Source organism: Fukomys damarensis, unplaced genomic scaffold, assembly GCF_012274545.1.
Source record: "Fukomys damarensis isolate Sample0158 unplaced genomic scaffold, DMR_v1.0_HiC HiC_scaffold_16, whole genome shotgun sequence".
Lineage (NCBI taxonomy): Eukaryota > Metazoa > Chordata > Mammalia > Rodentia > Bathyergidae > Fukomys > Fukomys damarensis.
Genome location: NW_022900928.1, coordinates 66,876,326 through 66,887,717, shown reverse-complemented (window position 1 = coordinate 66,887,717; position 11,392 = coordinate 66,876,326). Strand labels below are relative to the sequence as shown.

At 51.1% G+C, this 11,392-nt stretch overlaps 2 protein-coding genes across 12 annotated transcripts; one reads left to right on the top strand and one right to left on the bottom strand.

Annotated features, from left to right (window-relative positions):
- Positions 1 to 2,086: 2,086 nt before the first annotated feature.
- Positions 2,087 to 6,190, top strand: Ccdc153 (coiled-coil domain containing 153). Of its 5 annotated transcripts, none has more exons than XM_010629264.3 (7): positions 2,087 to 2,165; positions 2,367 to 2,495; positions 2,880 to 2,945; positions 3,721 to 3,840; positions 4,287 to 4,379; positions 5,706 to 5,836; positions 6,020 to 6,190. In XM_010629264.3, exons 2-7 carry the CDS (start codon positions 2,426 to 2,428, stop codon positions 6,146 to 6,148), a joined length of 609 nt encoding a protein of 202 aa, XP_010627566.1. In that variant the 5' UTR covers positions 2,087 to 2,165; positions 2,367 to 2,425; the 3' UTR covers positions 6,149 to 6,190. The 5 variants fall into 5 exon arrangements, with proteins under 5 accessions (XP_010627566.1, XP_010627564.1, XP_010627567.1 ...); XM_010629262.3 differs by having other exon boundaries at positions 2,880 to 2,954; XM_010629265.1 differs by having other exon boundaries at positions 2,880 to 2,954; positions 6,025 to 6,099.
- Positions 6,191 to 6,545: 355 nt separating this feature from the next.
- On the bottom strand, positions 6,546 to 11,386 carry Pdzd3 (PDZ domain containing 3). 7 transcript variants are annotated; one of them, XM_019208192.2, is made up of 11 exons: positions 10,426 to 10,536; positions 9,988 to 10,018; positions 9,773 to 9,846; positions 9,249 to 9,460; positions 8,810 to 8,999; positions 8,572 to 8,708; positions 8,116 to 8,320; positions 7,712 to 7,908; positions 7,400 to 7,627; positions 7,057 to 7,257; positions 6,546 to 6,765 (listed from the first exon to the last, which is right to left on the bottom strand). In XM_019208192.2, the coding sequence occupies exons 1-11, from the start codon at positions 10,439 to 10,441 to the stop codon at positions 6,661 to 6,663; spliced, it is 1,596 nt and encodes a 531-aa protein (XP_019063737.1). In that variant the 5' UTR covers positions 10,442 to 10,536; the 3' UTR covers positions 6,546 to 6,660. The 7 variants fall into 7 exon arrangements, with proteins under 7 accessions (XP_019063737.1, XP_010627577.1, XP_010627578.1 ...); XM_010629275.2 differs by having other exon boundaries at positions 6,674 to 6,842; positions 10,426 to 10,535; XM_010629276.2 differs by having other exon boundaries at positions 6,674 to 6,842; positions 9,988 to 10,015; positions 10,426 to 10,535.
- Positions 11,387 to 11,392: the final 6 nt, after the last annotated feature.

Below are 11,392 nucleotides of genomic sequence, written 5' to 3'. Positions count from 1 at the left end.
GTTATTCTCATTCTGGGTTGTACTAGAGTTGATTCAGCTTGTATCACATTGCGTGACACATAGCACTCATCTTATTCCACTTCTCCATCCCAAACTACATCCTCATTCTGCACCTGAAAGTCACATTTGAAGAGTAAATGCTCATCTGAGTCATGGTACATTGCCAGTGTTCTATAAATTCCGTCCTTTGTATGCCATTATGCAACAGCATAATGGACACACTAATCAATCTGTGTAGAAGTCTCCAAACAGACTCCTGGGTGAGAAGGACAGGGACATGCAGCCCTACTCTATTATTCCTAGGCAGGGGAAGGGGATTCTAGATGTAAGATTGGAAGAAAAGTATTCTCCATATTTGGGAAATGTGCATCAACTTCTTTATTTACTTTGTTGTTTAAAGACAGGGTCTCACTATGTGGTCCAGGCTGTCCTCAAACTCACAGTAATCATCTTGCCTCAGCCTCCCAAATGCTGGGATTACAGGCATGCACCTCCCATCTGACACCTGCCAGTCTAATGTGCATAAATTTAACTCAGTGCTAAATTACAGGAACTTTCCTCAGTAGGAGAAGTCTGGCCCTTTTCTTCACTCTATAAAATATCCAAAGAGTAAGAGAAATACCCTGCAGCAACCAAAGAGTAATATAAACTTGTAGCGGCCTCTGTCTGACTCTTCCTGCTTCCCAGGGACAAACTTTTGTTGTTGTTTAGACAGGATCTCACTGTGATGCTCAGGCTAGCTTCCAATTCTCAATCCTCCTGCCTCAGCCTTCCAAGTGCCGTTATTACCTGACCATGCCTGGTCAGAGGCAGGCATTCCCAGATCTTGTATCTATTTCTGCAGATCTGCTTCTGACAGAATGAACAATTGACTAAAAATGTGGAGGGGTATAGGGATGGAGAGAAGTGCTTAGGAAATGAATCTGCATTTCCCTTAATCCATAAGGAGAAAAGCTCTGAAGTTCCTGTTGTTTTTGTCCTAGTCAGTTTGCTGCCCAGAGCTCCAAGCGGTGGACAGGAACAGATGGCGAGGCTCCATAGTGGTACTGGGCTGGGGTGGGGACGCTGCCTGCCAAGAGCAAACCAATCATCATACTCTCTGCCCCAAATTAATTTTTGCAACCACTTGTGGCTCTGGCAGGATTCCAGGAAGCATCCCCAATGCAAGCTGCCCTGTAATTCATTGCCCAATAATTTGAAAACAGTCAGAAGACCCAGGAGGCCAAGCGCTTCCACTAGAGGGAGCGCTACCAATTCTGTGCAGCCAGGAGCCTCCTAAGGTCGCTCCTCAACACCTGTCTGAGGATAACCACATGGAAGAGAGGGGGAGTGAGACAAAAGATTAAGCACTACAGGAGAAAACAACCTTGTAAGTACCCAGCTATAACCCAGGACTTTCAGGAATCACAAAATCAAAGATTTAAAGACCAAGAAACAGAGACGGAGCCAAATTAACTAGCTTGCCCAAATTCACACACTCGAAGAGGGAGCTCATCTCAGCTCTCAGCTATAACCAGTCCTTTCCTGACATCTGCATTCCACTGGGTTAGCCCTGTGGACTCCACAGGTCCACTTCTCCGTTCTCACTTAACTGAAATGGAACATTCTTTTCGCTATCTACTCCTGCATTTGTTTCCCTTATATACCGCACAATGCTTTTCTGAAGGGCTCTTCAGTTTTAAGCCTAATAATGTCATCTTGCTAAGGGGATCCCAGGATGTAAACTGCCCAAGATAGCTCCCGTCAGTCCTTTTCCTGCAATAGCACCAACCTGTTATCTCAGATGCCAATTGCAGCAGTGCCTACCTGGAAGTGAGTCATAGCTAATCAGCAATAATGCATTTTCTCTCCAAACTATACTTAGAACTTGGGGATAAGGGGAGAACTGACCCTCCAGGACCTTCCTATTTGGTGAGCTGATTTGCCCATTGCACCTTCCTGCAAACTCCGAGTTTCGCAGTTGCGTGGACAACAGGCAGTCTCCAGAAACTCAGCCCTCCAGTCTCAGTCCTGCCCCCGGAATTTTGCCGTTCTGGATTGGCTCCCAGGGCTAGGCTCCTCCTCAGGCTCCACCTGCTTGGGCTCACAACGCTTCCCTGTGGGTGAAGCGCTCCATAGAGATACGCCTCACTAAAAGAGGCAGAGACAGAGACAGAATCTGACAGGTAGGAAGAGGGGGTGAGGGTGATGGGTAGAGGGAGACTTTCTCTAAAAGAGGGATGAGAGAGTGACTTCTGTACATAGAGCCACCCTGCCTCTGACCCGAGCCCCACCCACGGTTCCCAGGAGACCAAGCACTTCCGGAAAGTGTGAGGCAGGTTTGAAGACTAGAGTGTGCCTCTCCTGAGACTCCTAATTCCTTCCAGGTATCAGGAAAGCATCCCTGCATCTAGCCCTACACACCAAGTCCTTCTTCCCCCAGGACATGCCACCTAAGACCAAAGGAAAAAAGAGAAAAACTGGGGAATGGAAGAAAAAAAAGAACTCGGATGCTGGTGAGTGGCGGTGGGAAATAGTGCCCCTGCTCCTCCATGTCCTGGTGTGGAGACCACACAGGGGTCCTCAGAGAGCATTCAGCCCTCTTCATGACAAGGTGGAGTTTTCTTGTCCTCATCGTAGCCTTGAACCCAGATTCCACAAAGCTGAGCAACTGAAGAAATGCCACCCACACTCCCCCTGGAGTCCTTCCCAGCTCTGTGCCTCCCTAATACCTGTTACCTATATGGGCTAAGCAATGAGGACACAGCAGTGAAGTCAGCAGACTTTGTCATCAGGGATCCCTCATTTATGGGTCCTCTGACCTCACACAGCAGCAAGCCCAGGGGGTAGAACTGATTGAGATCATGGTAAACTAAAGTTCTACCAATTTGCCAGGACAGATGTGGAGGCCGAGGCCAAGCACAGGCTGGTGCTTCTGGAGAAGGAGCTGCTCCAAGACCACTTGGGTGAGAAGGGTAAATACTGGGGGCATAAGGGCTGGGGATTTAGCTCAGTGGTTCCAGAGCCTGCCTGGCAAATGCAAGGACGCGAGTTCCATCCCCGGTACCAAAAAAAAAAAAAAACTGGGGGCATCAGAAGTGGCACATGGGGCATTTCCTTGTCCTTGTGGGGGGCATAGTTGAATAATTGGAGCCATGTGTGAGGCTCAGACAAAATCTAACCATCATGAGTGGGAAAAGGCTGTGAGAGAGGGCTGGGCAATAAGGGCTGATGAAGAAAGATACACCCTCCCCTGTCCTGGAGATGGAACCCAGGGCTTCACAAACGGTAGGCAAGGACTTTACCACTGAGCTATATCCCCAGTCCTTTTCTCTTTTTCAGACAGAGTCTTGAAGTTTCCCAGGCTGGCCTTTGACTTGCACTCCTCCTGCCTAAATCTCTCAAGTAGCTAAGATTATAGGCAGGAAAGTACTTTTTTTGTTTTTTGCATTTTTGGTACCATGGATTGAACTCAGGACCTTGTATTTGCAAGGCAGGCACAGCACCACTGAGCTAAATCCCCAGCCCCAAGAAAGTATTTTTTTTTTTAACCAAAGCACAGGGGGAGTTTTTACTTCTTTTAATGAACAGCCCATTTGGGATTGGGGGAGGCTAAATAGAATAAGAGGCTGCATACCCTGCTACCAGGTTTCCAGAGGTGGGCAGAGTTCATCAAGCCCACGGGGTCTGATTCTGTGTGACCCATAGCCAGTTCTGAGGGTGGCTTTGAACTATTCACAGCTATATGGAAGGATGAGGCTCGCCGAGCCAAAGCGTCTGAAAACCAGCTGAAGCAGAGGTTGCAAGGATTGGCAGCTGAACTGGAAGGGGCCCGAAGTGAAGGGAAGGCCATATTCGCAGGTGCGTGGTCAGTCAAGCAGTGAACAAAAGACAGGTGGAAAAGGACAACCATGAGGCCCAAGGATGCAGGAAGATTACGCATGGAGAGCTCTGGCTACCAGGCCTCCTCTCAGCAGTCCCTGCACAGGCAGGATCTAGAAAGATCCAAAAGCACATCTCTGGCATCCAGACAGGGACCTTCCCGAATGCCTGTTGTCATGTGCTTGATGCTTTGTGGGAAACAAAAGGCCGTCGCAGGTGTTATGTCATTCATCCCATGAGTGGGAAGAAGGGTTAGAATCTCCATCCTAACCTGGTGTATGGTTCAGGGTCTCCCAGCTTCACAGCATCATCACAAGAAGGACCAAGAAGTCCCTGTACTTCAGTCCTCCCCACCTACAACCTCATTTCCTTTCTCTGTGCTTCCATCCCCCCTGGGTCTCTCTCTGGCCACTGCCCCACTTCAGAGATGAACCGCCAGCACCGCGCCCTGCAGGTAGAGATGGAGGCCCGCAGCAAACACCTGGAGGGGGAAGTGAGGAGCCTTCAGGAGCAGCTAGGTGAGTTCCCCTACCCTTCCATTCAGAAGGTCACCAACGAGGTCCAGTGTGAAAGGGTGGTTATAGAGGTCTTTCTCTAGGTCGCCATCTGTTGGCTGAATGTGATTTTGGATCACTTCCTCTCCTTTTTCCTGAAATATCATCCTGAGATATAAGTTAGAAAAGCTAGGTCTTTCACCTGTGTCCCCTTTTGCTTGGTCTTTCCAAATCCAGTGCTTACTCCCCTCCCTGCTTTGTCTCTTCCAAGCAAAAAAACTAAGGGAAAACGTTAGACTCACTTACTTCTATTCCTTCAAGGCCTAACACCCGGAAAATCCTAAATAACTACTTACTAAATAAATGAATAACCCTCCAAATAAGCAGAAATATAAAAAACAAGAAGCCTTTGTTTCTTCTTCCTCTTGCTTACAGAAAAGTTGAAATATCTTAGCATGGCATAAGAGAAGTTTCATAATTTTGGCCTCAGAGTGTTCTTCTCCTAAAATATCTTTAGTAACTTTTTTTTTTTTTTTCAGAACCAAGGATCAAACTCAGGACCTTGTGCTTGGCAGGCATGCTGGTACCACTGAGCTAAACCTCTAGCCCTGTAATAGCTCTTTATCTGCTATGCAGACCCTGGGTTCTTCCCTGACCTTTGCCTTATTTCAAATCAACATTTATTGAACACTTCCTGTATACCAGACATTTTTCCATCCATTTTCACATTTAAGAATCACAACAGGACCAGGGATTTAACTGAGTGGTGCTGCTGCCTGCCTTGCAAGCACAATGTCTTGAGTTCGACCCCTGTACAAAAAAAAAAAAAGAATCACAACAAGCAGGATATGTATTATTTTTCTCTTTAAAGATGAAGAAACTAGGCCAGAGATTTAGCTCAGTGGTTCTGCTGCCTGCCTAGTAAGCACAAGGACCTGAGTTCCATCTCCTATGTCCCAGATTACATGAGTTGTAAATGACAACCAAACTTTGGACCGGTCTCCGGTTTTAAGCCCACTACTGTATACCCCAATATGTCTTCAGCTTTTTGTTTTGTTTTTGTTTTTGAGACAGGATCTCACTATGTAGTTCAGACTGGCTTTGAACTCACTGTGTAGCCTAGGCTGGCTCATGGTGATCCTCTGCCTTAGCTTCCCAAGTGCTGGGATTACAGGTGTGCACCACGACACACATTGGGTCTTCAGCTTTTTGCAGACTATAGGAAAGTTGATGAGCCTGAGGGAGTCAGGAATGATCCCACTTATGATGCCTTTATAGGTACCTTTGGGGACTGTCCAGAGGTAGAGTGTCCCCATCCTGTCCTCTTTGATCTTTCTGCCTTGCCCCCAGAAACCTGCCAGAGAGAGGCTGAGGCTTCAAGGAAAGAGGCTGAGCAAGCCCTTGGAGAGAAAGACCGGACGCTGGCTCAGCTTCGGGCCCATGTGACAGAAATGGAGACCAAATATGAGGAAATCTTAGATGTAAGCACCACTCCCGAGCCCCATCCACCCAGGACTCTGCCCTCCTCCATCCTCATGTCCCATAGCTTGTGTGACGACTGATGGATGACCCAAAGGAAGGGTCTCCAAGGGTACCTTGCTGTATGCCAAGTGCAGATGGAGGGGGACATACCAGGCCTGTTGGTTCAGATAAGATGTTTGCAGGGCAGCCTGGACCTGCTCTTGGCCAAGCTGCGAGCCATCAAGCCTCAGTGGGATGAGACCGCACTGAGACTCCACACCAGGCACAAGGAGCTGCTGTGCCAGTTTGGCCTCAACCCCCTGGATCTTTGAGGCTGCTGACCTTTAGTTTCCAAGGCCCAGCAATAAAGTATGTTGATGTAGAACTCACCAGAGCTATGGGCTTAGCCTTTGGTAGGGAGGCAGCATACTTCTGTTCTGAGTTGACCCAAAGCCTGAGTGACAGGAGAGAAATCTGACAGATGAGGTCTCAACTCCTCTTCTACAGAAACTGGATCCCATCCCTTGAGCCCAGGTCCTTTTTGATACCTTCAAACTACCTTTGCCCTTTCTCCAAAAAAACACAGACAGCAAGAATTACAAGAAAAGGCCATTCCTATAACTGGACACAGTAGTAAGTAGGCACCCACCCTTACAATTCTCAGGTGTCCACAAGGGAGGGTATAACTAGTCTCTAAATTCTTGTATTACACCAGAGTCAGACGTAGGCCACCTTCCAAATAGTTTTAATCCTTGCCAGCCCCACAGCGCCCCTCCTCAGAATTCATCCTGGTGTGCAGCTCCACAGCATTCCCTGGAGCCTCAAGCCTCTTCATGAGCTTTCTTCACATGGCCTCTGAACACATTTTCATCTGGAAGGGAGCCCATGGGAGAGGCGGGAGTTCTGGGCAGTCCTGTGGGTGAGGCCTCGGAGTCTTCCAGCTCCCACTCTGAGCAGAATGGAGACAGGAAATCCGCTAGGTAGATCTGTGCTGTTCTACAGCAGATCTGAGGCCAGAGCCCCATCCTACACAGAGAGAGGAATGTTGTTCCCAGAGCACGAGTTCCCTTTCCTGCCCCAACCTGTCCTGATGTGTCCAGAAGTAGGACTTACTCCATGAGTCCTACCTCACGTGACCTGATGTCCCCACCTGCAACTTCACACAGTCCTCCCAATCTGCCCTTTTCATTGGCTTGTCTTTGCCCTCTGGTTGTTCACAGCTCTGTCTCTTCTTCCTCACCTCTCCACACCCTGGGGGAATCCAGGCTTCCAAGCCCTCCTGAGACCTGGCTGCCAGCGTCAGGCAGAGGGGTGGCTCAGCTTCAGCCAGCTGCTGAAGCCTTTCCAGGTCACTGTCACCACCCACAGGATACCCGTTCACCTCCAGAATCACGTCTCCCATTTGCAGCCCTGCCCGGGCAGCTGAGCCTCCTGGGGTCACCTATGGGTACAAGGGGATCTGTAGAACATGCGACAGCATGGAGAAGTTTGGTGGGTGTTCTAAGCCTCTGGGAGGGAGGCAAAAGTAGGCTGATGGGTAGGTAAAGATGGAAAAAATCCAAGGTCCATAGGGCATCAGTCACCTGAGAGATGAAGAGACTAGACCCACTGGTCACACAGCTGAGTCGGAAGCCATAGCCACCACCAGGCCCAGGGTACAGGAAGCGCTGGCAGGAGCCAGGAGGACCAGGAGACCCAGCTTTGTGCTCCACTGGTTGGTTCTCAGACTCAACTGGAGAGGTCAAGTCGGTGGCCTGGGGCAAGGCAGCAACCTCGGTGCTCTCCAAGAAGAGGAGCGGAGACAGGCGAACCTGAGGTGCCAAGGGAGCAAACCTGTGGCACTTGAGCCCTGCTCCATTCCTGCCCATTCCCTAGCCCTGTCCCTCAGCACCCACCATGTTAAAGAAGCGGTCAGCCTCGGGGTCAACGACAATGAGGGAAACACGTGAGCCCTGCTCCCGGATCCTGGTTACTGTCTCCCCATGGCCCAGCTTCTCCACACTCTCCCCAGCCACAGCCACAAGTCGGTCCCCTACTCGCATCCCGGCCTTCTCAGCCGGCAGTCCTGGGTCCACCTCCCGAAGGAAATGCCCTGGGACAGATATTGTCACTACTCCTCCCCGATTCACCCGTGTTGTCCCAGGTCACCAGATTCACACCGGGGAAACACAGGAGAAGGAGGCTGGGATCTGGGGCTTAGAGAGGGACTCCTCTTTTGTGCCCAAAGAAGCATGCAGGTACACTTGTGTGCCCACTCTAAGGCCCATATCCCCTACCCACCCCCAGGGCTCCCACTCACCAAGGCGGCCATCAATGCCCTTCTCCTCCCGGAGCAGGAACCCAAAGCCCTTGGGCCCCTTCTCCAGGTGTAGACTACGTGGCTTCACAGGCAGTGCCCAGCCCTGTGCCAGGGGTGCAGCTAGGGGCATTCCCAGCTGGCGACACTGATCCTCCACCTCTGGCCCTGCCACCAGCAGAGTCACCTGCTTTCCACTCTGCCAAAGCTGTGGGGACCCAGTGGGGCACCAATATCAGCCATCTGGATAGGAATGGAAGAGGCAGGCACCTCTTCACAGCCCCTCCTCCCAGGCACAAAAATGAGGCACTAAAGAGAGGGCCTGGCATAAACTGGAGAGGAACCCAGACCACCAGGTGAGGAAGTTAGGTACTTGCAAAGGAGTCAGAGAAGTCAGCTGCCTGCTGTGGGCCCCACTCGATGGGTAGAGGGTGTAGGGAACTGGCTGCAGTCCTGTACCTTCCTGCTGAGCTGGTAATGAGTGAGCTTCTCCACACTGACTCCATTCACTTCCAGCAGCCGGGCCCCAGGGGGCACCCCTGCCCGTTCAGCTGCTCCTCCTGCACTCAGCACCAGCCAGAAAGGACCCTGAGCTCCTGAATCCAAAAATGAAAAACCGCAACTTCCAGTCTGCCACCTGCCCAGAACAGGAGCTTCAATCCTCTTCCTGACCATGGCCCTCAGCCTCTAAGCTCACCATGGGTGACACTGAAGCCAAAGCCACCCTCATCTTTCACTACGTGGCACAGCCGGGGCCGGACACCTGAGCCTAGGACAGGACAGAGGTGGGCTTCGTTTCCCTGCTGAGCTCGGAGCGCATCATAGACATGCCTCGCCAAGACTGTCAGCAACACCCGGGGACCACTGGCCCGGATGTGACGCACCACCTAAACAGAGGCATGTGGGATGAGAAGAGGTGTTCCCCTTGACGGTTCCCAGGACTTCCCTGGAAGTTGCATTTGCACTGTGGAAACCAGCTCTCTAATGCCTCTACCCAACCCTTCCTACCTGGATATCCCAAAATCCTGGGGTGTGGGAGGATGAAGGATAGTGCCAGAGAGCTGGCTGACCAGCTTCCCTCCCTGATGTGGTGTGGAACTTCCCCCGTACCACAGGGAGGCCCAGCCCAGGCTCACCACCACATAGTCCTCGTGCTCCACGACATTGTTATTCACTGCCAGAATCTGATCTCCTTCCTGGAGACCTTGGCGGTGGGCAGAGGTGCCTGGCTCCACCCTGCACACCACATGCCCAGCCCTGCCCAGCTGCTGCTGAAGGTGAAAACCAAAACTCCTGCCTTCCTCTTTGCTCAGCAGACAGAAGCGAGGCCGCTGCAAGTTCCAGGGATCTGGAGGGGGAGGTAGGCAGGAGGAAAGAGGGAGAGGAGGGGGCACAGCCCAGGTACAGGTCCATTACATGGCCGGCAGCTACTGCCTCCTGCCAAGGTACCCCTCTACCCAGAGAGAGGTTGGACAATGTGACTAACATTTCGTGGGCAGGGTGCCTAGGACAGAGAAAGCACTGCCCCTCACCCTGCCTCTGCGTAGTTACCAATATCAGAAAGAGACAGTGAGTGGTTACCAAGGAGATGAGAGGCTGTGTGGAGCTGTGGCATCTCCAGGGAAAGGCAGTGGTTGTCAGGGGCAAGAGAGAGGGTTACCAGAGCAATTGTAGTCTTCAGCCAGGGAGAGGACCGGATTGTCAATGCCCAACTTTGGGTTAAATTTAAACTTCCTGCAAGGAGGAGGCAGGAAAGGTAAGAGAAGCTGGCAGCTGGATTTGGGTCGCAGGCTCTATCTTAGGTGTTAATGACACTGAAGAGCCACCCTACCCTCAGTTTCTTCCCCCCCTTTCCCCAACAATTGTGCCACTTACAGAGTTAATGATGTCATGTCCCGAAGATCTACTGGAAAAAGAAGTGGGTGAAAGGAAAGGCAATTCCCCTCTCACGTACACACACCTCTTCTATGGACATGAACTGAGAGGACTTGAGGAACCCTACACCCAATTCTTGCCCCCTCGCTTCTGCTCTAAAAGGGTCTTCCCTTTTCACTACTGTCATACAAACAGGGCTGTTGTGTCTTCCCCTCCCCTTCCCTCCAAGGCCTGACTCATAAATCTGAGCATATCAGTGCAGGGCGTGGACCAGGTAGACAGAATTGTCAACTAATTTCTTTTCTCCTAACTTCTGTGTGTTTGCCTCTGGGCTCCAAGCCTCAGCATCAAGTGTCCACTAACCCCAAAGCCACCTGATCTTCCCACCAACCCCAACTGCCCTAAGTGCCCTCCAGAGAATATCTCCCAGCCTCCTACCTGCAGCTGCCTCCATAGTTGGATCAGTGACCCAGTGCTCAGACAAGGGACAAGGTCCATTGTAACCAGCTGACCCTCCCACCTACCCCCTCTCAAGTCCCGCCTCCTTGAAGACGCTGCCTTGGAACTTACAAGGTAATGGTTAACATCGATGAGTCTTATCCTCTGGGGAAGTGTGTGTGTTCCTCCTGCCCATTCTTGGGCCCCAACTTTCTCCAGAGATCCTGTAGTAAACTCTGTAGCCCCTTGGCATATAGAAAGGCAGATTGCCAGCCCAGGGGAAGAGGGAAGGATGAGAAGGGAGATAGGAGTTTTATGGCCCAGCATGGCCAACCCCCATCACAGGATCTTGTATATGGGCCCTTCCCCAGCCCCTGCAGCCTCTGAACCTAGTGTCCAGGAACCACTTCCAACAGAAGTGGTCAGCAGGTTAATCAAAATGACCAAGAACCCAGAACAGTGCCCTTTCTTGGAAGCATCAAATAAGTAAGCAGAGGAATGATAGGTGGAAGACACACAACTTTTTAATAGCAATTTGGGTGCACCTGCCCATGGAGGCCACAGAGTCATCAGTGTGAGTGTGGTGCAGGGAACATGAGGGCCAGGGAAAGCACCAGTATGAGGGCATCCTCAGGTCAGAATAAAGCAGGAGCGAAGGCCCTGGCATGGCAGACTGAGAAGTGTGCCTCTCAGAGGCACGATCAGAGGCTCCTTAAGTGGAAGGAGAGGCAAGATGAGTGGTGGTGCTACACAGCAATGTGGCCACCCAATGCCACATCCTTAGTCCTTCGGGCCAACGGGAGAAGAGGCATGGCGCATCTCTAAGACCAAGCATCAATTCACTATCTCTGACTCTGACTTGGGAAATTCCAGCCCTGAGGGACATGAGCCAGGGGAGAAGTGGCACAGCTGTGCCCACTGCTTTGCCTCCAGCATTATATATGCCTTTCTACATATAATATATAAT

What these genes read in the sequence shown, in the direction of transcription:
- Ccdc153 (XM_010629262.3), top strand. Translation starts at nt 2,426, where the DNA reads ATGCCACCTAAGACCAAAGGAAAAAAGAGAAAAACTGGGGAATGGAAG. An exon ending in AGACCACTTGGGTGAGAAGG is followed by an intron (nt 2,955 to 3,720) that starts GTAAATACTGGG and finishes AACTATTCACAG; the next exon opens with CTATATGGAAGGATGAGGCT. An exon ending in GAGCCTTCAGGAGCAGCTAG is followed by an intron (nt 4,380 to 5,705) that starts GTGAGTTCCCCT and finishes CCTTGCCCCCAG; the next exon opens with AAACCTGCCAGAGAGAGGCT.
- Pdzd3 (XM_019208191.2), bottom strand. An exon ending in GACATGACATCATTAACTCT is followed by an intron (nt 9,847 to 9,987) that starts GTAAGTGGCACA and finishes TCCTCCTTGCAG; the next exon opens with GAAGTTTAAATTTAACCCAA. An exon ending in GGGCATTGATGGCCGCCTTG is followed by an intron (nt 7,909 to 8,115) that starts GTGAGTGGGAGC and finishes TATCTGTCCCAG; the next exon opens with GGCATTTCCTTCGGGAGGTG.